Consider the following 27,846-nt stretch of genomic DNA (forward strand, 5'->3'; position numbering starts at 1 on the left):
TCCTAAATAAATACAGAGGTTTGTCTAATGGATGTTCGTATAGTTGGTGATTGGTTAGTAATCTAAATACCAGCTATACTTACTGTCCTAAATCTAGCAATAAAAAGTTAGCTAATTCCTGAAAAACAACAGTAATAAAATATGTTTTAAATCTTACTACACAGGACTACTTGTAGACTGCTAATACACATATCATTTTGCCAACCTCTATTGAAAACATGATGTGCATGTACATTTTCAGTATTTGTCAGCCTTTGTAAAATCGCACCTTTCACACTTTAAACACGTTTGTTACCGTGGTAACTATGCTCTGACTTTACAGTGGATTCATGTTGTGGTATTTGCTCATCAGACAGAGATGGCAAAAGTACACACATTGTTCACTCAAATGGAAGTACAGATACTTATGTTTTAAAAGACTCTGGTAAAAGTTGAGTTGAAAGGTTGAAGTACTGATTATACTTTTTTACTCAAGTTAAAGTAAAGAAGTTTGGGCTCTGACATGTACTTAAGTAAAACGTAGCAGTTACTACTACCTGTTTTAGTGTCAGACTCGTAACTGGACCTCACAGGCTAAACAACCACTAAATAGAACACAAGCAGAGAAAAGATGATGATCATCATCATCATCATGAAGTATTTGTACTTCACTGCTTCCCATCTCTGTCATCAGGTATTTACAATGAATTAAATTAGATTATGGCTACCCATTCAAAAACAAAACGATAATAATATTTAATCACTCACAGGAGTGATCTAAATTGAAACACACCTTTTCTGAAAAAACTCACCTGCCCACACATAAACACATTCATATTCTCAGGCAGCTGTTCACCCTGTTGCAGAAATTACAGTATTGATTGATTGTTGTAGCATTGGGCCGAGTGAGTGATAATGGTATTGCCTGCTGATATAGTGTTTAGTGAGTACCAGCACTGAGGGCGATAAAAAAAAATGTGTGGGCCTGCCTTATCCTTTCATAGAGGAAAAAGGTTTCAGGAAACAATAGAGAAGTCATAAAAACACTAAACATATTCAATTGAAGGAGGTGCTTATGTTAAAAGGAAAAGGTGTAAGGCTGCAAGTTGTAGTGACACTTCATCTTTAGCACTGGAGGTAACGGTGGGGCATATTTTAAACGAGATCTTTGTCAGTCGCTTTGGATAAGGGCAGCTGTGAAATGCCAGAAATGTAATGTAAATTTTACAGATTGTATATAAATGTTCAAGCTCTTATTGACTGTAGTCAGGAGCCAACATGACTCTCTATCTTCCAAAAATATTAAGACAGTTGTCTCTGTGGTCGGCATGTGTGAACAGAAATCCTAGTACTTTGTGCTTACATGTTTTGTCCCTGAAGGGCTCGGCTGGAAAATCTGGCTCAGAGATGACACGATGACCCCAGTGGCCCACCTGCAGCTTTGCCCCGAGGCCGGCATTCTCAGCTGCAGACAGACGTCTGCCTCTCAATCTGCCCAGGCAACTCTCCGTGTGATTGACCCACAATCCACTTGGCTTTCAGTTCCCATGGTAACAGATCTCTATGCAGTCATGAAATGATCTACAAAATAATGCACATCAGTGTTTTCTGTTATGTGCCCTCACCCTCTCTAACCCTGTCTCTTTTAGCATCTGGTAAGAGGATACAGTACGATGAAGAAATCTGTCAGACTATTCGTTTTGCTTAGATTCATCTGCAGCACTGTCAGTCATGATGCTTAAATCAATCACACTCCAGTGATTTTCTCCAAATGCTGCTGTTGGAGCTTAAGGCGCTGGAAATGTATGATAGCGAGTCCCAATTTGTGTAAAAATGAGTTGGAAATGTGGGAAAGAAACTAATTAGGATCTGCCTAATCTTAGAGAACATGTTAAGCCTTTTAAAATCATTAAACCTTGAGCAGTAGTGCAGGTCTGATGATGCTAGAATTCACAGTGTATAATAATGACATTAGCTGGCTATAAGATGTGCCAGACGAGACAAAAACATAGTTTTATCTGGCAAAAGATGATACTTACAGATCATGTGTGGGGATGTCTGTTTGGCCTGCAGCAAGGAAGTGACAAACAAAAATGTTAGATTTACTGCTTGCATCTCATTTGAGATACCCCTAACATATGTGTAACAGGGTTTCAGAAAAACCCCCAATGCCTTCAAAAGATTTAAGGTGTGGCAACTCTTATGCTCCTGATTATGGGCCATTGTGTTGTCTATCCTTTGGGTTCAATTCAACCTGGAGATCCTTAAGCTTTATGACCTTAAAGGCAAAATAGGAAGTATCCTTGTGGGGGTGGATTATTTAGATACATGTGTGTAAGTGTGTGTGTGTGTGTGTGTGTGTGTGTGTGTGTGTGTGTGTGTGTGTGTGTGTGTGTGTGTGTGTGTATGCAAAAGGGGGAGAGGAGTGTCAGACAAGTGAGAAAAGCCGCCTGTTGATCAGTGAGGAATAATGACAGCACAATGCCCTATTAGGCTCTGCCTTCCAGTGAGTAATCTTCCCCGGCTTTAATGAGAGGGAGGGGAAAGGCGAAAAGAGACAGACCGTGGTTTTATGCTCAGGGAGTTCAAAGGGATGGCTCTGGGAACTTTAGCAGCTCATTGCGAAAATTGATGTAGGCTAAATGCCGAGGAAAAGTGGCTCTGGCAATTACCTAACAGCAGCGTGAAAACAGCTCCTGCTTAGCCTGAGTGAACATGCCAGCACTCGGCAAGTGTGACAGTGTGGACATACACCTTTTCTCACCTCCACTCTCTAAAAGGAACAAAACTAGCAAGAAAGCATCAAGTCTGCTTGAATGATTAAAAATAAATCCATTTTGCTGAAGAGCAGAAAAGCATCCATCTGAAGTGCTGTCGTTTTCTCTGCTCGGCATATTAGCTGAAAGCTATGTGATTGTGTATCAAATAAATTAATGGACTGCTAATCAGCAGTAGCAGCACAGAGTCTTTCAGTAGCTAAGAATGGCTGACAGGAGGTCACCCTTCAAGGGCTTCATATCATACCGCCTGCCCGCCTGAGCAGAATCAATGATGGCGTTACCATTATGGAGGAGGAGAGGCTTTGTAAATGGGAGCGTACAAGCCTCTTGACAGATGATTCAGGCGCAGCACACAATAGTCATTAAAGGCGCTCTGTTCTCCCAGCTCTCATTGTAGCTCTTTCTATATTGTCAGCCGCTGAATAGTGTTAACCCCTGCTTCAAAGATATGAATATAATCTTAACAGATTCTCTAAATGAGGCAAAAATATGGCCATCACACAAGTAGAATTGTGGACTGAGGAAGTGTGTGCAGGGTGTTTGTGAGAGCATTATCAGACCTATTGGTTTTTACTGACAACACAGTGAGGAGGTCATTGAACAGTAAAATCTCACAGCTACAGTCAATCACATCTTTATCTCAGTAGAACAAGCAAAATACTCTATGGTACATACAACCATGTAAGGTTCACTTAATATAGTGCTATATATGCACAAATAAAGCAAAACATGGGTGTTGTGTTAAATACTGCACGTTATTTACAAAAGTATTTTTGATTAAATGTTACCATTACAAAACATAAACTTATAGAAAACAGACTGTTACAAACCGTCCTCAACATGGGTTTCTCATTATTCTGCCACAATAGAGATGTTCTATCCCACAGTAATGCACATTGTTTGTTACCCACACACAATAAACTATAAAGTTACCAAGATAAAGGAAGCCTGTTCGTGTTCAGAAATTAATTTACTAAACAATTAATCGGCTCCTGAAAATTGAAGATCTACGAGAAGAAACATTGCCATTTTATCTCACTGTATTATTCTTTGAAAGGGCATGAAGGTGAGTCAAACCAAACAACAATGCTGCACATTATTTTGTATTTCTGTACAAGTGTGCGGAAGCTATTGCTGCATTTGAATAAAGCATCCGACTTTGAATTTCCGTCCATTGCATGCAAAACGAAATGAAAACACACATTAGAAAACACCTATTTGGAAATGAAAAAATAAATCAAGAACGAGTCAAAATAATAGCACAATATTGCCACTTACTCTAATTAAAAAAGCAGTTCAATATGCTGAATCACTTAATATTCTTTTCAGACCAATTAACATAGATGCTGGTAAAATCGATAGATTTGCTTGTTTGTAACAAAACACACTTTTATGAGGATGTCTATGTTTTATTCCACTTTGTAGGCTTAACACTTCCCAATCAAATGCAGCAATGCTTTCAGACACCAATGTATCAGCCCTGAAAATAGTGTGCAATACAGTCAATAAGGCCAGGTTTTGGGCACAACACACGTCAACCGCCTTTTAGCCTAATGTGTTGATGCATGTACTTCAAGTTTTAAGATATGAGTGAGTGACTGTGGATATTTGAGAATTTGAATTTCAGAGGAGCAACTGGTTGCGTTTCCCTCTGGCCAGTGGTATTGAAGTAGCTTGGGGCCCCTGCCAATGGCTCCATGCCTTTTTGTTTGGTGACACTGTTCATGTCTGCATTTGTCTCTTTTGATAAGGCCTTTCATCCTGTTTGCATTGATTACAGCCTGTCGAGTCATCCTGATACACTGTCGGCCATTCATACCCCCCTGTCACACACTGGGCCCATTGTAGAGGCTGGAATGTGTGTGTGTGTGTGTGTGTGTGTGTGTGTGTGTGTGTGTGTGTGTGTGTGTGTGTGTGTGTGTGTGGCTATAGGCTTAGACTGGAAAGCATGAGAGTATCCCGGAGACAGTGACACGGCCACAGCCCACTCATCATGAAAATAAAACCCCCATTTTCTGCTCCATGAGCAGGAACCTCCAATGTGAATATGCACAGGAGCGAGGAGCATTACTCATTTATGTGATGAGAGAACATTTCTGGTTGTCTAAGTGTCTTATTTTTTTTTTTTTTTTTTTTTTGTGTCATATTAATGACCACATACCGAGCAATCTACATATGGCAGAAATCAGCTGGTGATGAATACAGCTCTGTCTAATCATTTATCTGTGCCTTGTTTTTCATCATGCAAACAGTAAATGGAGCTCAAAAGATACATGGCTTCCTTATCAACTAACCTCATAACATTGGCAGTGGCTAAGACTTTACACACACATAAAAAAAAATCCCCATGCCATTTAATGAGAGAGCTTTCCCACACAAGATTACACAAGTGCTAACAACATCATGGCACACATTAATACCTGAAAAACTGGACTCACTAATGTTACCGCTACGTCTGAACACTGCTTGTTTTTAGTCGTTCGTGGTGTGTGCCTATGTGTGTGTGTGTGTGTGTGTGTGTGTGTGTGTGTGTGTGTGTGTGTGTGTGAAGGGAACCCGGTGGGTGTGTGGGAATGGGGCAGTGACTTGGGTTGAAAGTGGAAAGTGGAGAGGGCGATCCCTTGTTCTGAGAAGAATTAAAAGCACCTCTGCAAATAGCGGCATGTGTAAATCCTGGGGGTGGGAGGTTCACAGCGGCTGGGGTTTCCGTATAAATAAACAGTGAGTGAGGTCTGCATGGGCGGATGGGCCCTTGCCCTCTCCCCCACTCTGAGGTTGGGGCCAGTCTTTTGTTGCTCTAAATCCATGCACTTTCTATTCAGCCGACTGATGGGGGGGTTGGGGGTGTTGCCTGGGAGAGATTAGGCTGCCAGTTCTAGTGAGCACACACACGCACTCAGAAACACACACAGCTTCTTTCTCAGCCAGAGGAATGGCCCAGAAAAACACCTCCTCATTTTTTTTTCTTCTTCATAACAAGAATGGACAGAATCAAGAGTCCCAATCCCAGGCCGGGTGCAAAAACCTGTCGTGTGAATGAGTGTCTGACACTGGCGGTTTGCTACCAAAACCATGGAAACCTTCAGTTCTACAGCCATCACATCACAAACCATAAAAACGAACAAAAAATTGGCATAAGAATCATGCGTTTTTTTCACGCCGTATTGCATATTCTCAAAACCTACAGGACAACCAGTACTGTGCATGCTGGTGGAGTGTATGATGTGTGTACACTACTAAAAAATAAACCACTGAATATATATTATTAAAAACAATCATTCAAATTCCCTGCTTTGCTCAGAGTTACTGAGTATGACATATCATGCATATATATGTTCTAGTTTTAGATTGTATTTCACCAAAATAGATAATAAGACTAGAATTTTTTTTTCTAGTTTTAGTTTTAGATTCAATTTAACATCACAGCTTTTGGAAAACGGTGCACATTAATGACATTACTGATTAGTGGATTTAAAAAAAAAAAGAAAAGCAATAATATTAATATTATTCAGAGAAATTCCCTCCTTTCAGAACTACTGTGAAGTGTTTGCATGCTGCTTTGTTCCTTTGTTTTATGTAAGGCTCTCATTACCACGTGGTAGTAACAGATTGTTTGAACTGGAAAGAAAAGCCATTCGAAGCTAATTAAGCAGCCATTCCAGGCACTATTCACGAGCAGAAGACCGAGAAGCACAGGCATTTGTCAGCGCCTGACCCCGCGTGGTATTGATTGACAACAAGCCTTCTTGAATGACAGGCCGAGCCTCCGCCGCCCAATCAGAATCGAGAGCACCCGCGAGCTGCGCCGCGATTGGCCGAGAAGGTGTAAAGCCGCAGACCGAGCCCACGTGGGGCAAAAGCCGAAGCAGCCAACCCAGGCTAGGCTGTTACTGCACAACCTCAGACATGGCCGACGTTCACGGGGATCAGACCCAAACAATCTTATTTCCAACTTCGGCTATCCGTCTATCGACATAATGGGTCATATTCTCTCCGTTATACGCGCTTTAAAAGGCTCCGGGGAGGAAAACGGGCTGCACGATTCCAATAATCAGTCTATGAGGCACTCAGATTGAGCCTCACTGATTTTATTCAGAGGATTGCTATCATTTATAGTCACTATCCATACTAGAACGACACTAGATTCATGTGCAAAAGTATTTTTTTTTTTTTACCTTTTTCCGACTAATTTCTGGTTTTAGCTGAATGAATAGTTTGACAAAACCTTGTAGTAATCCTACTCATAAATGTGTACTTGGGTGTTAGTATTTAATCGTCAATTAACGCACATTATATATATATATATATATATATATATATATATATATATATATATATATATATATTCAATAAACGCTCATAACAAGGTGGCACAGAAATGTTTAGGGATCGCAAAGCTACCTGTTCAGATCTAAAATGGCGAGCATGACGTCACCCAAGTGTCCCCACGTGGGGACGCCACGCTGCGATTGGACGGAGCGCCTCGGTGTGCGCGTCGCTGATTGGTTCGAGAGAGGCGCTTTCGCGGCAGTTCAGCCGTCGTGTCAGTAGTCTGTCTGTGTGTGGCACAGGGCAACGACGCCGGACGGAGAGCAAACGTGAGAGCGGACTACAGCGTGTACCACCTTCCAGTCTTTCCTCAAACTCTTTTCAAATATCGGATGTACATTTTGGCACGACTTATTACTCATTTGCGTTTTGGAGGGATTTACACGACCGGCCAGCGGAGTGAGTGGCGGAGTTTTGTGCGGGCGAAGTGAGTAAACCTTTGGCGCTCGGGACGAGAAGCAGTTGAGTCTCTCCAGTCGCCTTCTAGACTCCGGGCGAGAAAGAGACCGGAGATGGTCGAGTTCCGTTCGTGGAACTGAAACATGAACATTTCGACGCGATAGTCCTCCAGAGTTTTCAGGAAAAGCGGCTCCGCGTTATAAAGTGGTGCGTTTGGACGCGTGGAGACGCCAAGGCAGGTACGAAGCTAGTTAGCCTAGCCCTGGTATATTGTTCTTGCACAAGTCAGGATCATCCGGATCGCTCCGGGGAGGAAAAAAAGAAACCTCGAACCTAGATCCATATTTGCTTTATTATTACTTAGAAACTCGTTTGAGGCTGTATTCTTTTTTTGTAAAAAAAAAAAGGTGAGGTGTGCACACTGACTGGCCAAACAAAGAAAAAAAAGAAGCGAGGCTTGTGTGTTTGGTGTCGGACAGGTCAGGATCACATACCCGCTACTGTTTGGTTTTCTGAGTATATTAAAGCTTCAACAAAAAAACGCCATTATTGTGCTGAGGAGTTATGATTAGTCTTAATAATAATAATACACGTGGACTTAAGTTGTATTTAATTTTTTGACGCGTGTGTGTCAAACTTCTGAAGACGTGACTGGGTTCCTCTGTACGAGGCTAACACTCGTGTTTTCTCCACGCTTGTGTTTTCATTGTCTGCCCGTAAAGGTGAAAAGGTTCGAGGCTCGGATCAGAGAGAGAGAGAGAGAAGGGGTGTGTGCGCGCGCGCGTGTGTGCCCCCCCGCAGCTGTGGCCGATGCGCTGAATTACACCGGGGTCATCTCCATCCAGCAAAGCGGCGAGCCTCCGAGAAATAAAGGATACATTTCGCGATGTATCCGCAGGGCCGGCATCCGGTAAGTCGCACATCTTGAACTGATATGAGCCGTAATTTGCTGCATCTGCATCGATTTAGCTGTTCAGATGTCCACAGCTCCTCCACTCTCCCTGTGCACGCGCATTTCTACTCGAAATGCAACAGCAGCTCAAGTAAAAATGAAATGCAAAAAAAAGGAGGAGAAAAAGCCCTAAAAGTATATGATTACTAGATCGATTTTTTATAACCTGGTTAAATTCCAGAAGAGATGGAGAGAGGTAGGAAGAACCTTGTACAGGTACACGAAATGCAGTTTAGCATCTACCAAAAGTGCAAATAGTAGCATTATGCAAACTGACATGTGCAGATAAATATGTAAATATATGTACAACATGTAAATATAAAGGTTATGGACAAAAATGTGCAGAAGCTGTTGAGCAAGTACACAAATATATATTTATATATAATTAGTGTATATAGGTGTGTGTGTGTGTGTGTGTGTGTGTGTGTGTGTCTATATATATATATATATATATATATATATATATATATATATATATATATACACACACACGTGTAAATTCATAAAAGGATTGCAGAACTGAAGTTTTGTTTTTGCTGATTTTTCTGATTTTAATGTGAGCCTTTAAAGCCTAGATGTCCTGACCCGTTCAGCCCCCCAGACATTTTTGAGGCACTCCCGGCGGCTGCAGAATGCATCGAAGCCTGTCTGCTGGAAAACAAATTTGGTCCTCTCGTGGGATGTAATTGAGTTTGATTGATGTGATGGTTGTCTTTCAGGCGCCCCACCAGCCTGGTCAGCCAGGCTTTAAATTCACTGTGGCAGAATCGTGCGACAGAATCAAGGACGAATTCCAGTTCCTGCAAGCTCAGTATCACAGGTAATCTTTGCAAGGTGGTGAGATGCTCAAATAAAGTAATGGACTGCTTTTAGCACAGCATGAGTGGGGGGGAAAAAGCGTCCACATTCTGTCAATAATGCATGCGTCGGTCAACTAAGGAAACAGCAGAAATGTTACTAAAACTTCTAAAGAGATTTGAATGTGATAGAGAGTTAAAGAGGATAAAATGCAATTGCGATTCTAGTGTCTAACAGCCTGTGTGTTGATCCAGTCTGAAGGTGGAGTATGACAAACTGGCCAACGAGAAGACCGAGATGCAGCGCCACTATGTCATGGTAAGATGATGTGTGTGTTTGTTTTTAAAATAAAATGTAAGCTGCAATTATGCTCACATTTATCAGGCAAGCATTTGCAGGAGACATTTTTGTGCATATATGTGACTGGGGAACCTCTCCCAGTGCCTTTAGCTTTATTAAAGGGCCCTGAGTGACTGTTCTGAGCCTTGGGCTTCTTTATAAGCTGCCCCTTAGCCACAGGGGTCAATGACCATAGCATTGTCCCCTTTTACCCCTTCCCTCTCCTCCTTTCTGCATTCTACCCACCCCCCTTACTCCCCCTTCTCTCTATTGCGCCCTCTCTCCCCCTCCTATCTGCCTCCCTCTGTGCGGGGATCTGATTATTCTCCAAGGAAACGCTGCTCTCGGACAAATGCATGGCTGTAAATTAGGTGAGGGGTGATGGAGGAGGGCCAGGGGCGTCTGTGGGAAAATACCCGCTTGCGTCGGAGAACGTACAATCTTTCTGATAATGAGACACACAAACACGGAGCTTGACTGAAAATTGCTGTTAATCTTAAGTGCAAGCTTAATCATTTACACCGTTTGAAAAGAGGCAGATTCAACTGTAAATGTTTGGAGATCAGAAAAGTTGCCCCGTCCCAGGTTTTATGATTAGCAGAAGAACAAACAAAAGGCTTGACGTGCTGTAATTCTACAAGGTCACGCCGTGGAAGTGTATTCTCTTATCTTGGGTAAACACGCGAAGGATGACTTTAACCAATACCCAGGGACGCTAGTTAAACATTCCTTTCGCATTAAGAAGCTTGTCAGACTGATAGGAGGAGGAAAGGTTAGGTAAACACCAGGAGGAATCCTCCATGCTGACTGTGCTGATAGACGACACTGCAAGCAAAAAATACTTTACAAAGGAATAATCCCGGGTCAGAGATCCTCCTGTAGTGGGATTATCAATTATTCTGGATTTTTGTTAATTAGGTTCATTTGGCTACATCTTTTCCTGACTTGACTTAAAGCAAAAGGGATAGATTTGAAATGCCAGTGTGAAAGGGTTTAAAGTGTTTATCAAAAGCATTCTATTTCTTACCCTCTTTATCTTTCTCAAAAAACAAACCCAGACACCATGCACCTCTGTGATGTGTTGTGAGAATATTTGATTGTTTGCATATGCTAAGTGAATTTATTTATTTTTTTCCTTTCCAGTACTATGAGATGTCCTATGGGCTGAACATTGAAATGCACAAACAGGTATGTGAGCCTTTGATCCCTCTGTCTTTGTACACACTGTCTCTGGATCATGGATGGTATCCTACATAGAGGGTTGGCGTGTTTTGTGTTTGTGTGTGTGTGTGCGCGCGTGCGCACAGCCAGTGTTTTTTGTCTTCAGTTTGTCTTCACTATTTCCTCCCTATGCAGAGTTAGCCAGCATGGTCAGTTCAATGAGATTAAAACGAAGCATTTGGCAAAAAAGGCTCTTGTATCTTAATGACTAAAGAGAGAGGAGGCTGTCGGTCCTATTATTTCAGCAGTTTTAAGAAAATTATATAAAATAAAACCTAGCAAAAAAAATAGCTGCTGCCGTAATCTTAGCTTTTTTTGTCTATTCTTAAAAACTTCACAATATACCTGACTCATACTCGTTAGAACACAGCAGGGGGAAAAATACGTTTTCCTCAAAGGACATTCTCAGGAAATGTGTGTTTACGTGTCTATGCATTGTTTTGATTTATTGCATGGCTCCATGTTCTGGATAATAATGCAACTGAAGGATCTTGTTCATGCGGTTGGTTCATCACAGAGGAATGGTGCTAGTTTAGTCTGCTCTCCCTCACCCTCCCTCCACCTCCTGAAGGTTAATAGCATCAGGGAGGAGCAGAAGAGCAGGCGATCCATCAGTGTCCTCTGTGTGTGTCAGTGTGTTGGGCTGTTCGTCAGGTTCCACACTCTTCTGATGGCTCCTGTCACCGACTTATCTCCCAAACAGAAATGGGTTAAGAGAGGGGGGGGATAAAGAAGGGAAGGAAATGGGGGTGGGATTGTGGAGGCAGTGAGGCGAGCGAGTGGGAGGGCCAGTCCTGTGTAAACAGGTTAATCGACTGATCCATTTTAGCGCTTTTGACTTTTATCAGCCGCTGCCACAGAGCCCATGTAGGCACTTGAATAATTCATCCAGTCCCAGCTCAAACCTGCTTGATAGAAGCAAGAGAGGTGGGTGTTGGCGAACAAATGCGCACACCTCCTCCCGCTCTTCCACATTAACCCCAGTCCAGGAGCACAAGGCGGACGAGGAGCGGTTAACCGCCAGAGGTGGCTCGGATTACTCGATCCACACCGCCATATCCTCCAGACTAAAGGATTTATTTCCACCGACAGAAAAATCCGTCTCTCTGCATCTAAGATGCCCCCCCACCACCACACACGCGTGCGCGCACACACAAAAAAGCCTGCTTCCACCCTTCCAGTGTTTTGTGTTTTAAATAGACGACGGAATGTGGATTTTAGACTGCATTTACTCAACGTCTGATATCTGTAGACAGCTGTAACGGCAAGCGGAAACACCACTCTGATGGCTGTATTGCCCTGTCAATGAGCTGCCACGATGGGTTATTATTATGAGTCGATCCAGGTTTCTCATCTGTTGTGACTAGCATAGTGGAATTCCCCCATCACTCACTGGCCAGGTGGTTGTTTCCTGCGTCTAGAGCCCTGGATTGAGCTGATCTGCCCTGGGTTGACACTGGGACTCTGATCGATGATTTATACAGGGGGGACTCTAGTAAGTGTTTGCTAACTGCTGGATGGCTCTTCTTAGCGAGAACCAAAGCAAATAGACTCGCTGTATGAGGTGAGCACACACAGCCCCTGTTAAAAGAAAAACACAAGGTGGCTGTAAGTGAGGGCTGGGAGCCCAGAGCCAACTCCACCTATTATTTTCTCACTAAGGAGTCCAAGGTGAGGTACATTGGGTAACAGCATGTTCCCATATACTGTGAATCGGAGCTGTTTTTCATGGTTTGTTTCCGAAGATACAAACCTTACAGGCTGCATCTCTGAAGACTGGTAAACACAAATGACGATTCTTTGCTCATTTTCACACCAACGGCACTGTTATTGTGTGCGAGATCGCTAGATCCGACGCATGAAACCAGCGGTAGTTCTTCATTACTGTGTCAGACTACCATCCTACTCTCTATTGAGAATTGGAGCCCTATCAGCTTAGCTGGGTCAAGTATTATTTGCAACGGGGAGCAGAATGGCTGCGAGCACCAGTTGTTTTCCCTCTATATTCAACGCTCATCAGTGTCTCACTCTGTTCCGCCCGCCACTGATAGCAACAGACAAATAGCTTTCAGCACGCCATTGACAGGCTGGCCCTAGAGTGCTCTTGAAGGGGTGCTAGACAGGTCCGAGTACCTGTAATTGTGTAGCAGAGCATGAAGCTTGCTGTTCAAGAGCTGGGCTTTCATCTGCTTAAAGTGACAACATCCTATTTTTATCTACAACCAGAGCTGAACACCCTTTCCTACTAGGTTTTCCATGTGCAGGCTACGCTCTAGTGAAAGAAAAGCATGTGCTGTGGTTTGCATGTTTTTGCACACAAGATGGCAAGGGCTTTCTTTTTTTTTTTTTTTTTTGCCATACATAGTTCAATGGTTTAGGTTGACTGAAAGATAAGTCAACCCTTGACCCCACTCAGCCAGCTGTCAGGGTTGTGGTAAGCTCTTAAGCAATGTGCTCAATGGTGTTTAGACCTCTCAGAAAAATCTTGTCAAATGTTTGCCCCGGAAAGCTTTATCTTGGCACATGGAGCTGGCTCCTTTACTTTTTTGTTTATAGTTATTTCCTTTTTTTTCTTCCTCACTTATGAATGATTTGACTTGCACTTTTCAGCATTTCACAAATTATTACTGTAATATAAAGGAAACATGTAAACACAGTGCAGACAAAATTGCAAAGCTGATTTTTACTGCATGTATAGCAGCCGGTCGATACACGCTGGGTCCGAGAGCTGGGAGCATACTGAAAGCAACACATTTTGGCTCTGTCCTCTTATTCGCTTTCATGTCCATACTCTGCAATGTCTTTGATGTGGAATACTATCCGCCTAAGATTACTGTCAATGCATCTTCCTTTTCCAGCTGCCTGCTTGCTTGTTCCAGATTGCACACTGCCTGAAATGAATATCGCCACATCGTACTGAGGGAGAGGGCAGGGAAACTTTTATCCATCATCTCATATATTGTGTTTGGCCACGGTGGTCACTTGGCATTTTTCAGCAATATGTTATAAATAATTTCCTGGTCAGCACAGCACTGCATGTTTACTATTGAATGAGAAAAATGAAAAATAAGGCTGAAGAGCGATGTGATGTTTGTGCACGGTTCTGGCCCTGGGTTGAACTGAGGCTCATAAATTCTGTAGATGATGCATCTGTAGCCAAGCCCGTTCTCTTTCCCTCTCTCATTACAACATTTTTTTTGCACCCTCTGGTCACAGTCTGAGCGAAAGCTGTTGCGAGTTGTGGCACAGCGGAGATATTGGCTATGCAGAGAATAGCTGGATTTCCGGTTACAGAATTTGAGTGCTAGACTGGAATTGATGCTTTAGGAGGATATATGGAGAGAGAAGACCAGCCTTTTTCCTTCTGTTATCCCTTCTCTCGGTCTTCCCCTGCTGCCACCATTTCCTCTCTCTTTATCCACCTTTCGTGCACAGTGCTCATCTGATCGACAGGCCGAAAATTCAATTTAATGACCTGCCCGCGTGCCTGTAATATGATTTTACAGGCTGTTACGGTCAAGCCGAGGTAGCATTTGCATAATGATTGGGGCGCAATAGGAGACGGGGGCGCTCGGCCGCAGTTGCCATGGCAACGCTGGCTGCGCTGGTATAGAGAGAGAGAGAGAGCACGAGAGAATGGAGGTCGGGTGTGTATGGCTGAGGAGGGTGGGTGGTGGAGCTGGGAAAATGAGGAAGGGGGGAAGTGAGGGTGGATCGGGCCCAGAATACTGACAGAATTGGCTGTAATCCAGCGCCTCTCATTACCAACTGCTGCAGACATTTCCATCCTCAGCCAAAAGCCTCATCTTAATTCCCAACATCAACAAGTGGTTTTTCAGTATGTAGCCAAGCCTAGTCTGGGCTTAACTTGAAGCATTTCTTACTGCACACTGAAATACAATCGCATCACAAAGCACTTATCAATGAATGACTTCCGGGTTGCAGTGCATGCATCTGATGCAGCATATTAAGTAGCAGGGAAGTCCTCATCAGCATCAGACTGTATTACCAACCCGGCAGCGGGTGAAGTGTAATGGTGCTCTTAGCGTGGCTTTGGCTTCTGTGCGGTTTGGAGTGTACACTCATCGCAGCTGTGCTCCCTCTCCCCTGGGCCCTCCTAATGCTTTAAATATTTCACATGTCAATATCACGCTGTTTGGAGTGTGCCGAGTCAAGCGCTGCTGATTGCCATGGTAATTGACTTAATCGTTGTACACACTAAAAGTGGTTGAGTCAAGGTTTTTTTTATTTTTTTTACACAGCGTTGTACTTTTCAGTGCTGGTCCATTGCCTGATCAGTTTCTGTTTCCGTGTCTCTTTTTTATAGACTGAGATTGCTAAAAGGCTTAACGCCATCCTGGTTCAGATCATGCCCTTTCTGTCACAAGAGGTGAGTATTATACTGTTTAATGTGTCTAATATATGTCAGAAATATTAGCGCACATTTATGTTTTTGATGCTTTAATATGTTATGTTGCGATTCGAAACTAGTTAATCTGCCAATATTTATATATAAACGGAATCCGTATTTACATATTAAAAGATTATGGATAATTTGATCAGATGTAAATACTGGACATTAATTTACCAATACAGATATGGAGATTTGCCTTATTGCCATATTGCACCCCTAGTTTGCATTCGTTCTTAACTGCGGATTTATCTGCTTTTTTTTTTTTTTTTTTTACTTTACATATACTTATACAGTTCCTTATTATACAAGGCATATGCCCACTTGTTTTGCATTGAGCAGCATTTGAATATAGCATGCATTATGAAAATGTTTTCAATTGCATTTGTGTGGAACGTTTTGGCTACAACCTGACTGTTTGTGTGTGTGTGTATGTGTGTATTTGTTGAAGCACCAACAGCAGGTTGCACAGGCTGTTGAACGTGCCAAGCAAGTGACAATGACTGAGCTGAATGCCATCATCGGGGTACGTGGACTTCCCAATCTGCCTTTGACCGTGTGTATACCCCTTTTAATTCTTTTTATTTGACTGTAATAAGGGGGCACAGCTGCAGTGTCATCATTCTCAAATTGACTGTGTAATTAATTATAATTATAGGTCATTGCAACAGAAGTTTGACCTCCTGAATTTGATTATGTGCAGTTTTGCCCCTTTCATGAATTCTATTAAGAAAATTATTTTTAATTGTATTAATGATAACAGTTGTGTAGTTGTGATCGAGGTGTGTGACTCTAAGTGCCCAAATGGCCTTGTGTCTGTCACATTTGTGGTTTTGTTTTTGTGTTAATTTGTTAGGCTTGTGTGTGTTTGTGTTGGGATGATGAATAGGATCCCTTGTGTGTCTTGTTCTTGAACTTGAATGAAAGTCTATTGGATGCAGTTTCTAGAAACCATATGCTTTATTTGGATCAAGTTTTACTGGCAAGACTCACCTCTTAATACTGACAGAATCCACACACACACACACACACACACACACACACACACACATTCGGCACCATCGAATTGATACCTGTAATATATCCCTTTACCTTTTCAAGTCCATTCATGCCTGCCCAATGCTGTTCAGTTTTGCTTTTTTTCTGCTTCTGATTGATCATTTTTATAGGATTTGGATCAGTGTGAAAGTGAACAGGTCCAGCTCCATGGTCCCAGAGCTGGCCCAGCTATACTCTGATTACAGCAGCTGAACTCACATTGACTTGGTCTCTTTCACTAGCATGATTCCAATTCTGGTGGGGAACCAGAAGAGACAGCTGTTTAGCTTGATATCGAAATTCAATTAGGAACTAAACACTGACACACAACTATCCCCCTCCCCATTCTTCAATAATGACTTCCTGGAATCTAGGGCGGAATGAGGCAGGCATGTGGCCGCTCTTAAATGCCAGGCTATCTACTGGGAAGAGCCGATTTGATAGCTTTAATGCCGCGCTGCACCAGACCTGCTTTATTGCTTAATGACTCTGTTAGAAGGGGAGAATCTGAAAGTATTGGTTGGAATTCTACTGGGAAGGTCTGCTTTTATTTTAATTTGCGAATAAGATTAGGTTATTTTTGTTTTGTTTTTATAAGTGGGTCACCTTTACTCCCTTTGAGAACGGATTAAAAACGGAATCGACATTTACGCTTCTGACATTTGATGCTTCTTGCTTTCATATTTATTCCATATATTTTCTCTTTTGTGCTTTTTTAAATATCCTTGGGCACTAAGGTATTAGCTTGTGTGATGCAAGGTGTGTGTGTGTATGTATTTGTGCAGGAGGCAAGCATTTGTAATTTATACAGCAGTCAGTATGTTCTAGTGCATTTGTGAGCGTAGGTGCCAGCATCCTCATGAATACTTGAAGGCCATGGTGAGGTGCGAGTGGCACGCACCTTCACACACATCCACTGGCAGTGCAGCAGCTGCTAACGTCTTATTGTTGGATCCCTGAGCAAGTAATCGGATGCATATTAGACGGCCTTGCTTTTCTGCAGCATGTTCATCAAAGATCTCAAGATGCCTTCCACTGACTGCTTAGCAGTTCTGTCCTCGTCCCAGCAGACAAGTTCATTTGGTTGTGTATATTTAGAAAAATATTTCACACCCTATTTCCCGGCTGTGGTTCTAAGAGTCTGTGTTTAGTTGTTATTGTTCATAGAACGAGTTGACACATGTTGTGGGTGTGTGTTGGGTGTAAGGTTAATGTAAATGTGGTTAAGAGCAGTATGGATAGAGATGTGCACACTACCAGCTTTATTGCTGACAAAGCAGCTGCTTTAAAATGTCTGCCCAGACCTCTCGTAGGAATACCTTTTAAGATGACCTTCACTTAAGGGTGGTAAGGGTCCAATTAGGTGCGTAGAAGAGAGAGGGATCTGTTGTAGTCAGTCCAAGGTTGCATGTTGCATGGTTACTGTGCTAAATTGTTTAGTTTATCCCACCTGAGGACAAGAGTAAGTGGGTGTCTAATTTGGCCAGTAGGATTTTCTACTGCCCAGCCATATTATTTATTTATTTTTTTTCCCATCTGGTGGCCAGCCAGTGTTTGGCAGCAGTACTTCACAGTTGGGGAGGAGATTAATGCCAGCAGAAGAGGTCTTTATCTACGAATATTAAATTAGAGGAGGCATTTTATTTCTTTTTCTTGTCTTCATAGCTGGGGATCTAATGAGGATTCTCAATGATTGTCCATGCATATTACACATCAGTGGCTCATTAGCCAGAATGAGCAGGGAAAGGCCTCCCCTGTGAATCAACTGCCTTTTTAATTTCCCTCGTGGTCAATCATCTTTTCTAGCTTGCAGGCACACACACGCACACATTTTCCCTTCTATATTTATATGTACTTTTTGCACACACACCATAAAATGCATTTTCTTGTACACACATGCCTGACAATCGTACATCCATAAACGATAAACACATGACTACTTGCTCCAATCGCTTTCTTATGTCCACCTTCTCACTGGTACACGAGGCCTGCCTCATAACTGAATTGGGGAGAGGGGCAAGGTTGCTGCAGAGATCCCAGGTGGCACTTCACTATATACCATTCTCTTCTCTGCCATTCTCCAAGGCCTTCACAGCAATATACAGCCAGCTGTGCAAATAATCGGCAAAGCTGTTAGCAATTATAGTCACCCCTGAATAAGAGCTTGTGATGGACATCTTAATAATGATTTGTCCTCTGGAAAGGGCAAGTTTCCGGAGCATTCCAGGCTTCTAAATAAGCCTTTAGTATTGATATTTACTCTTGGCATGGCATTAATGACCTGCTAATAATTCCAAAAGGTTGTACCTCTATGATCGCCATACATGGCCAATAATATCTAACCTTTTAACTTCAGAAGAAAATGTGCACTTTCAAGATTTCAGTGAGAATGGCCATAAATGGCAGCTGATTGAGTTGTGGTCTGTATAGAAGTAGGAGGCAGGACATGCCATAACAGCAGCTGAATTATTCAGCCCTCCAGAGCATAGTAATAAATTGTGAAGTGTGCATGTGTTTCTTTTTTTTTCCTTCTTCTTTCTCTTTTTACTGATGTCTGTACTAAGTATTATTTAAGCTTGCTTTAAGCGGCACACTTCCCATGCTGAGAGGCTTTTAACTCCCGTTAGCTTGCTCCAAGCCCTTAAAATATTAATGGGAATATTGAAGGCTTGAACTCTTGCCAGCACGAGTCTGGTTGTTGTTCACTGTAGATATACACACACACACACACACACACACACACACACACACACACACACACACACACTTTCATCCCGATTGCAGTTAGAGTTTTAAAAGTTTTCATGAGTGACTAATAGTTTGTGAACTAACCAAACAAAAGTGTGCGTGTAGCTGTTCAGCTTTTTCAGCGGAGAAAAAGGAGGAGGTTGTAAAGCATCTGAGCTGTCAGACACTGAATGCTGTTTTTTTTATTTTTGTTATTATTTATTTATTTTTAAATAACTGTACCCTGAACACGAAAGTGTATCTGGGTGTGTGCCACTTCATTCGTGTTGACTTGGCCATTTTGTTTCAGGTTGATGTCCATTGTGGACACTCTTTTTAGGCGGACATGTCGGAACCGGTCTTCTTTCATTGACTTCCTTGTTTTCCAGATTTTTTGCTGAACCATGATTAACTTGTTTTTCCTGATTTCTAAGTGTCTCTTTACTGTTTTGATGTCTCTCCTCTTTCCAACATAGCTGTTCTCTGTGACAAATATAGAATTGAGCATTTTGTTCTGTCTAAAATATAGAATTAATCTGCAAGTGTTTGAATGCATTTCCTCCAGATTCTGTATGCTTCTGGAATGGACTCGTACTTGCTCAGACTGTTTGTGCATCTGTTTTTTTGTTGGTGTGTGTGTGTTCCCTCTGGCCCACTTGTAGTATGTCTTTCCGCAGCAGCAGCAGCTTCAGGCGCAGCACCTCTCTCATGCTGCTCATGGGCCTGTGGCTCTTCCCCCTCACCCCTCGGGCCTGCAGCCCCCAGGCATCCCACCAGTTACAGGTACTGGCTCAGGCCTGCTGGCACTAGGAGCATTGGGCAGCCAGCCCCACCTGCCTGTGAAGGATGAGAAGAACCACCATGACCTAGAGCACAGAGGTGAGAAAGTGTAAACACTGCTGAACAAAGACTAAAGAACTGGGGCTTCAAAAATGTTAAATACTTCCTTTTTATGCATTTTGAATAATCTAGATAATTTAAACTAAAATTTCCTTTTTATCTGAGCCTGAATGATCATCATTTTACCTGATGCTCTAATAACCATTAAATAGAATGCAGCTCTGTCTTTGTAGAAGCATTTACAGAAGTTGAACACTGTTTATAAGCAACATATTACTCATAATTAGAGCATGCTTTCTGGGTCAGGAAAGTGCTTAAATTGGAGGGGGTAATTTTTTTCTAGGTGATGAGTCTCTCTCTAATTTAGAGAAAGACACTGATTCTTGTTGTTTATTTCTTCTCGGTGGCCGGCCAATCGTCATGTCTAATTCTCTACTCCAACTGGATCCACTGACTGCAGAGAGCACGGTGAGTGCCCAGTTTCCCATTGGCTCACATGTTGGCTTGTATCTCTCTCCCTCTCGTCTTCTTTTTTTTTTTCTTTTCTGTCACATATTCTCTGTTCAGTCGCCCACTCTTACTCGCTCGGATTCTGTCTCTCTTTGTCTCTCTTTCTTCCTGCTTGAAAAAGCTTTTTAACCTGTTTCACGCCTAAGAAATTTTCCATTAAATGTAAATGTCAAGCAAGGCTTCTTTTGCCTGAAACCCTCACAAGTTGCACCGCATACAGTAATCTGCTTTCATTAAAGTGACTAATGGGGGAACAAGGTTCTCTATGAAATAAGCGCTTTCATCTGTATGCAGATGGGAAATGACTCATATCACAGTGTACAGATTAGCACTACTGTGTAATTGCATCACAATTAAAGACAACTTTAACTCTCCTTCCTTCTTAGCAGATTTAATTGATCCCTCCTCAGCCTCTGGTATACCTCATCCCTTTTTACTGCTCCGTTTTCCTGCACTTTTTTTGTCTGCTTGATAACTTTGCATGAACATAGGCGGAGGCATTGTTCTCCTGCCTCTCATCTCCTTGTAAAAGGCGTTTATTTGATGGCAGGGTTTAAATCTCTTTGATGGCCGATTGCAGCAGTTAGATTGGGTTTCAAACAGTCCCAGCCAGAACTGAATGGGTGCAGTCATGTCTAACGGAAGAGGAGCTTCTCTAGCATTTACGACCCCGGGCCTGTGTGTGCCTGCGTGTTGTGCTTGTGTCTTGGGTCATCTGATAGCATAGTTGTGACTCTATTTAATGAGACACGCCAAGCATCTCTTTAAAAGGTCAGGCATCTCACACACACACACACACACACACACACACACACACACACACACACACACACACACACACACACACAGGCACAAACACAGAGAGGACTTTGGGCTCTCTGCCCAGTCTGCTACTTTATCTTACTTCTCAGCTTAGTCTCTTTTTACACTTGCCATGAACTTGGAGGCATTCTTGCCCTCTTGTGCTGCACATTCTCTCTAGGATGAGGGAAACCTAAGAGAAGCTCTGTTTGGATTATGATGAGAAAATGCCTAAAGTACTTAAAGGCCTCTATGCTTCCCTGGTACTTTCTTCCTGAGGCTGATGAGTGCAGCTGCCTGCATGTGACCTGCCTGCCTTTTCCCATTTGTTTGTAGCCAGCCAACTACACAGACTTGGAGTCAGAGCTCAGCATGCTACAGCAATCAATGGCCATTACATGGTCACACACACACACTCGCTCACACACACAGTCCAGGCCTGGCTGCTCTCAGATAAAGAACCGTTGTTCAGCACTAGTACTGCTCATGTCTTCCTGAAGCTGTTTGTTGTCTCTTTTAGGAGGGGAGGGGGGACTGTGAAAACAAGCCCTTCTCTTTGGTCTGCTTAACTGTGGCTGCTCTGTTGTGCAGCCAGCAAATTCTTGGGTGTTTAGTCTAGCGTAGGTTGTTAGATACGGCTTGGCTAGTTTCAGTGCATTGTGTTAAGCCTGTTTTGGGTTTTGTAGGCGGTCAATGGGAATGAATAGGTCTCTTCTGGCTTTTTAAAGTGTGTGGTTTTGGAGTGATATGAACTACTTGTTTTCCTTTTTGTATTTTCCCCTTCCTTTTCCCCCCCTATCTTGGATTTCTTTCAGAACCCACAGCTGCGAAGTACCTGTCAACACTGTTTGCTGTTGTTCTAAAATCTGGCTTAAGTTAATATTATTGTCACAGGCGTGTTACTCAGTGATTAAGCACATTTAATTTGCTATTTATCTTTTATACCTAAAAAAAAAAAGTCGTTTTTTTTTTTTTCTTTAGAACAACTCTATTTCCCCTTCTGACAGCCTTCGTACTGCCAGCGAGAAACATCGTGGTTCCTCAGACTATAGCTTGGAATCCAAAAAGCGAAAAATGGAAGAGAAGGACAACATGAGCAGATATGTGAGTTTGACAAATGGCTTTAAAACTTTCCAGAACATGTGTGTGTTGGGTAATATGAGACTGAGGTGGATTTTCTTTTTACGTATAGGATAGTGATGGAGATAAAAGTGATGATCTAGTGGTCGACGTTTCTAATGAGGTGAGATTTTAGTGTACATAACCAGCTGTGTTTTTGATTTGTTGAACTTTGACATGCTTTGATAAACTGTGTGCAGTTTGTATGATCCAGTTGCGATACTTACAATGGGGTTTTTTTTTTTTGGGTTCTTTGTTTGGATTTTTGTGTAGGACCCTGCTACACCCCGAGGCAGCCCAGCACACTCCCCACCAGAAAACGGCATTGACAAGCCCCGCCCTCCCAAAAAGGATACACCTAATAGTCCTGCGTCAGTGGCCTCATCTGGCAGCACACCTTCTTCTAAAACCAAGGAGCATGGCCATGTAAGGACTTATCCATTTTTTTTTTTTTTTTATTCCAATTTTATTTGTCGCATACAAATATATACAGAGTACGACATGACATCGATTGCTTTTTTTTTTTTCAACCCAATGGTGAATTTCACCTGAAAGATATGGCAACGCATACTGTTGTCTTTTTTTTTTTTTTTTTTTTTTTTTTTTTTTTTGCTTTTATATGGATTAGAAATGAATGCTTCCCAGCCTTGAATTGAAATACATTAGTATTACTTAGTAAATGTCAGACATATAGCATTTCTGTAACAAGGTCTGTCAGATCTTCTGTACTAATAGCTCAAAGTGCTTAACTATTCTAGGCCCCTTTGCCTTGTCAGAAAGATTAAAGGATGAAAGCTGGGGGAGGATAAAAATTAGCTTCATATCCATTGTGCCAGTAATGGCTTTTCTGTTAAGCAGTGGGGTTTATAGCTTCATAAGGATAGCATGTTTATTAGAATAGGACAGTCATTAATCCAGTGGGGACCCCAACCTCCCACTTGTATGTTGCTTCACATATCTCAGAAGATTTCAAAACTGTATTTGTTTCTCTCTCACTTTCTCAAAATACACGTTAATGCAGAATGACAAATCCTCCACACCTGGTCTCAAGTCCAACACTCCCACTCCGCGGAATGATGCCCCGACCCCCGGCACCAGCACCACTCCAGGGTTGCGGCCCATCCTTGGCAAACCCCCCATGGAAGCTCTGGGTAAGTACACTGTTATACGTCCACTCTGAACTCTGAATTACTTTCAAAACTGCCTGAGTGACACTTTTCTATACATCACAAGAAGATTAATCACTAAAATAAAGACCTTAATATGGAATTAACACAAGCATTTTCTTCCTTAGAGAGTTAAAAGTAGCTGTCTCTTGGAACCGTTATTTACTATGATTCAGTGCAGTCAGTGTTGTTTGTGATGGCATTCCACCCACCTAAAGCTTTCTCCTTCTTCCTGCCTATAACTACTGCTAATTTCTGATTCGGCTCTGTGTGTTTATCTCTGTAGCCGCTCCTGCTTTGCGCACTCCACTTTCTATCGCTGGCTCTTACCCAGCTCCTTTTGCCATGATGGGTCACCATGAGATGAATGGCTCACTCACAAGCCCTGGGGTCTACGCCGGCCTACACATCTCTCCCCAGATGAGTGTGGCTGCTGCTGCTGCATACGGTCGTCCATCCATTGTGAGTGATCGTGTGCATGTTTGTCCTTTTGTAGGGCTGATCTCTGTTTTAATAGGCATTTAGTTTCCCTTTCTCTTACTCTGGATTGGGAATGCATGCAGATGTAGTAAACTTGAGAATGGAACTATTAGTCCTTTTGATTAAGTAAGACTGAGTGTGATGCCCCCTCATGTACATGTTTTATCACCAAGAGCTTTTAATATCTTGTTTTGGTTATCGATTACTGTATATGAGAATCTAATTGTTTATTCATTTTCATTTTTTTAAGGCTGGTTTTGATCATCCTCATATGAGAGCCCCAGGCCTTCCTGCCAGCCTCACGTCAATTTCTGGGGGAAAACCGTAAGTGGCACGCCAAAAGTGACCTCATTCAGAGACTTTCATACACGACACTGTATCTCTGCCTCAGTGCCGAACAGAACAATCTTTTGCAGCTCTTAAGGCATTTTGGATCATTGCTCTAATTGATTTAATTAACCCACTTCAGGCAGTAGTCATCTCATGCAGTGGTCCACAGAAGGTAATAAATAGGACTTTGTGGTTTATTCTCTCTTGGTCAGGGCCTACTCATTCCATGTTAGTGCTGATGGACAGATGCAGCCTGTGCCCTTCCCTCCCGATGCTCTAATGGGCCCTGGGATCCCACGTCATGCTCGGCAGATCAACACCCTAAGCCACGGCGAGGTGGTATGTGCGGTCACCATCAGCAACCCTACACGTCACGTCTACACTGGAGGCAAGGGCTGTGTGAAGATCTGGGACATCAGCCAGCCTGGCAGCAAGAGTCCTGTGTCCCAGCTAGACTGTCTGGTAAGAGATAAACCTGATATTTACTGGTATTATTATAACTGCAGACAGGATGACTTAAATACTTTACCTATTGATATTTTAAGGGGTTATTTCAAAGGTCTGTGGATGCATAAATTAACTAACATTTTTGTAATTGGGCTAAGATGTCTGAAAAATGTTTTGTACTGTAGCTCTATGTGGTAAGAGACTTCCGTTGGGAGTGATGAGGATGGACAGGATTAAAAACGAGTTTATTAGAGGAACAGCACATGTAGGGTGTTTTGGAGACAAGGTGAGAGAGGCCCAGTTGAGATGGTTTGGACATGTGCAGAGGAGGGACATGGGGTATATCGGTAGGAGAATGCTGAGGATGGAGCCACCAGGTGGAAAAGAGGAAGGCCAAGGAGGAGGTTAATGGATGTGGTGAAGTAAGACATGCATGTAGTTGGTTCGAAAGAGGCCGATGTAGAGGTCAGGGGGTATAGAGACGGATGATCCGCTGTGGCGACCCCTAAGGGAAGCAGCCGAAAGAAGTGGGAGTAAGGCTACATTTCAAGACTGCATTTTCAACATTTTTGAGAGCTTGCTTTCGGCAGTTATTCATGCTTATTTTTTTTTTATTAAAAATTTTTTTAACAAAAAACCAGTGAATCAGTTTAGAATCTTGTGATTAGTGTGTGAATTTTGTATGAAGTGCTCAATATGACCACTTCTTGATTGACTGTACATTGTCCAACATCAGGGGTAGGTTCCCTTTTGTTTTGGCTCACATGTTTGTTCTTCTTTGGAGCAGAACCGGGACAACTACATCCGTTCCTGCAAGCTGTTGCCTGACGGTCGTACGCTGATTGTGGGTGGCGAAGCAAGTACCCTGACCATCTGGGATTTGGCCTCACAGACGCCACGCATCAAAGCTGAGCTGACCTCATCAGCCCCAGCCTGCTACGCTCTGGCCATCAGCCCTGATGCCAAGGTCTGTTTCTCCTGTTGTAGTGACGGGAACATTGCCGTCTGGGACCTCCATAATCAGACGCTTGTCAGGTAAGTCTGTGAGGAGGTGATAAGCGTGACTTGTATTTGACAAATATAATTGGCGGAGCCTCTGACCACCTACTACCTTGTGGGTATTGTAGGCAGTTCCAGGGCCACACAGATGGTGCTAGCTGTATTGACATCTCTCATGATGGCACTAAACTGTGGACGGGTGGCCTGGACAACACTGTGCGCTCGTGGGATCTGAGAGAGGGGCGACAGCTGCAGCAACACGATTTCACCTCTCAGGTCAGATTCTCACTTGTTCTTTTCCTGCCTGCACCGATCAGCAAATTTGTCAGTATATTGAAACTCTCCTGCTTTTTATTTCATGTACAGATCTTTTCACTGGGTTACTGCCCAACGGGCGAGTGGCTGGCCGTGGGCATGGAGAGCAGCAATGTGGAGGTGCTCCACCACACCAAGCCGGACAAGTATCAGCTCCACCTGCATGAGAGCTGTGTGCTGTCTCTCAAATTCGCCTATTGTGGTAAGACACCAAGCCATATTGAGTTTGCCTTTGTTATGTGGACTATGTGGAACACTTATGTGGCATGTAATTATAGCTACTTTTCAATGACTTTAAATTGCTTACTGTATCTCAAAGATCATTTTAAATACATGATTCTCGCATTCCGCTGTTTTCTGTTTCAATATAGTTAGTCTTTACACATGAACTGCATTTTTCAATTGAGTACAACCTTGACTGTCCTCTCTCTTTAAGCCTGTGTTCAGTCTCTTTGCACATATCTCTATTTAGCACTATCTTGCTTTGGCAGCACAAGTGAAGCTCTAATTACATTTGATTTCCCTTGACAAGGTAAATGGTTCGTGAGCACTGGAAAGGACAATCTGTTGAACGCGTGGAGGACTCCCTACGGCGCCAGCATATTCCAGGTAGAGAGATCAATAAAGTCTGTCTGCAGGAAGCTCGCCCTAGAGGGCAGAGTGACCGCTAGCTGATGGACAATGCCTGCATCAGCGGAAATGGACCAGAGTGTGTCATTAGTGCCAGGGCCCTGACCACTTAGGCAGGATGTGGGCATATACACACAGCCACCACCCAGTAAATAACACTAAACCTTTAAAGTGCTCAAGGCTGGAGTTAGCGTAAGAGCTAATGATGGTGTGGGGAGAAGTACTTATGTAAACAACGCTAATATATATTTTTTTGTGCTTTAAGTGATCAGTTGGGTCAGGGGAGATGAAGAGCTTGTGGGCTGTAGCTTCATGCGGAACATTATGTTTTGACAGTTACTTCTCATCAGACATACTCATTTTATCTTTGCTTTGCCTTTCTTTTCTTTTAGTCAAAGGAATCATCCTCAGTCCTGAGCTGTGACATCTCTGCAGATGACAAGTATATTGTCACCGGCTCTGGTGACAAGAAGGCCACAGTGTATGAGGTGATCTACTAGACAGTGGTAACAGAGTGGAGAAGCTCATCCCATGTTAAAAAGGAGAAATGAGGAATGCTGTCTTGGGGAAACCACACTCCTTTTCTCCTAGCCAGATAAACAGTTCAGCACCTATCTACCTGACACATCCCCTCATCACCCCTTTTTCATGGACTGCGTGACAAACAGCTGGATGGACTAGTCAGATTTGGACTTATTTAAAACAGGACTTGAACTGGACTGGAGAGGACTGGGCAGCATTTAGCCCAGTTACTAATGCTTCTTACTTGCTCATTCCTTGCCCACTAAACCCAATGTAGGGCATTTGGCACTAGAAAAGAGAATCTTTTTTTGTTGTTGTTGTTTTTTTCTTTTTCCCCCAGTGTTGGATTTTGTCTTTATTTTTATTATTATTATTTTTTAATAAGGTAAGAATGTTGCAGCATGAAGCGGCGCTTCAATCTGAAACTTTATTCATGTGGAGGTTTTGTGAAAAGTGTACATAATGGAGTATTAAAAGGCCTTTTATAGATTTATATTTTGGTGTTCAGTTACATTCACAATGGTTCTTTCTCTCTCACCCTCTCCTTGATGCTTTGTTTTTTTCCGCTGGGGTTTGGAAATTAGATTAGGACTTTTTTTTTTTCCTAAGGATATTCTATCTCTTTTTGTTCCTGAGAAGTTAATTTTCTAGGCTGACCTTTTATGGAAATCTAATTTACCCTCCTTCCCTTCCTCTGAAAAAAAAAAAAAAAAA

At 42.6% G+C, this 27,846-nt stretch overlaps 1 protein-coding gene across 4 annotated transcripts; it reads left to right on the forward strand.

Annotated features, from left to right (window-relative positions):
* Positions 1 to 7,291: 7,291 nt before the first annotated feature.
* On the forward strand, positions 7,292 to 27,625 carry tle3a (TLE family member 3, transcriptional corepressor a). 4 transcript variants are annotated; one of them, XM_046864238.1, is made up of 21 exons: positions 7,292 to 7,726; positions 8,210 to 8,397; positions 9,159 to 9,259; positions 9,492 to 9,555; positions 10,720 to 10,764; positions 15,125 to 15,187; positions 15,660 to 15,764; positions 19,636 to 19,852; positions 20,274 to 20,281; positions 22,106 to 22,228; positions 22,317 to 22,367; positions 22,517 to 22,669; positions 23,265 to 23,394; positions 23,696 to 23,871; positions 24,140 to 24,213; positions 24,432 to 24,681; positions 25,454 to 25,701; positions 25,794 to 25,941; positions 26,032 to 26,182; positions 26,513 to 26,589; positions 27,003 to 27,625. In XM_046864238.1, exons 2-21 carry the CDS (start codon positions 8,374 to 8,376, stop codon positions 27,108 to 27,110), a joined length of 2,316 nt encoding a protein of 771 aa, XP_046720194.1. In that variant the 5' UTR covers positions 7,292 to 7,726; positions 8,210 to 8,373; the 3' UTR covers positions 27,111 to 27,625. The 4 variants fall into 4 exon arrangements, with proteins under 4 accessions (XP_046720194.1, XP_046720197.1, XP_046720196.1 ...); XM_046864241.1 differs by having other exon boundaries at positions 15,660 to 15,734; positions 19,651 to 19,852; XM_046864240.1 differs by having other exon boundaries at positions 7,293 to 7,726; positions 19,654 to 19,852.
* Positions 27,626 to 27,846: the final 221 nt, after the last annotated feature.

Source organism: Silurus meridionalis, chromosome 13 (genome assembly GCF_014805685.1).
Source record: "Silurus meridionalis isolate SWU-2019-XX chromosome 13, ASM1480568v1, whole genome shotgun sequence".
Lineage (NCBI taxonomy): Eukaryota > Metazoa > Chordata > Actinopteri > Siluriformes > Siluridae > Silurus > Silurus meridionalis.

Bases quoted from the DNA above. Each gene is read 5' to 3' on its own strand.
- tle3a (XM_046864238.1), top strand. From the start codon at position 8,374: ATGTATCCGCAGGGCCGGCATCCG. The intron at 9,556-10,719 runs GTAAGATGATGT...TTTCCTTTCCAG, and splicing joins TGCAGCGCCACTATGTCATG to TACTATGAGATGTCCTATGG. The intron at 23,872-24,139 runs GTGAGTGATCGT...CATTTTTTTAAG, and splicing joins CATACGGTCGTCCATCCATT to GCTGGTTTTGATCATCCTCA.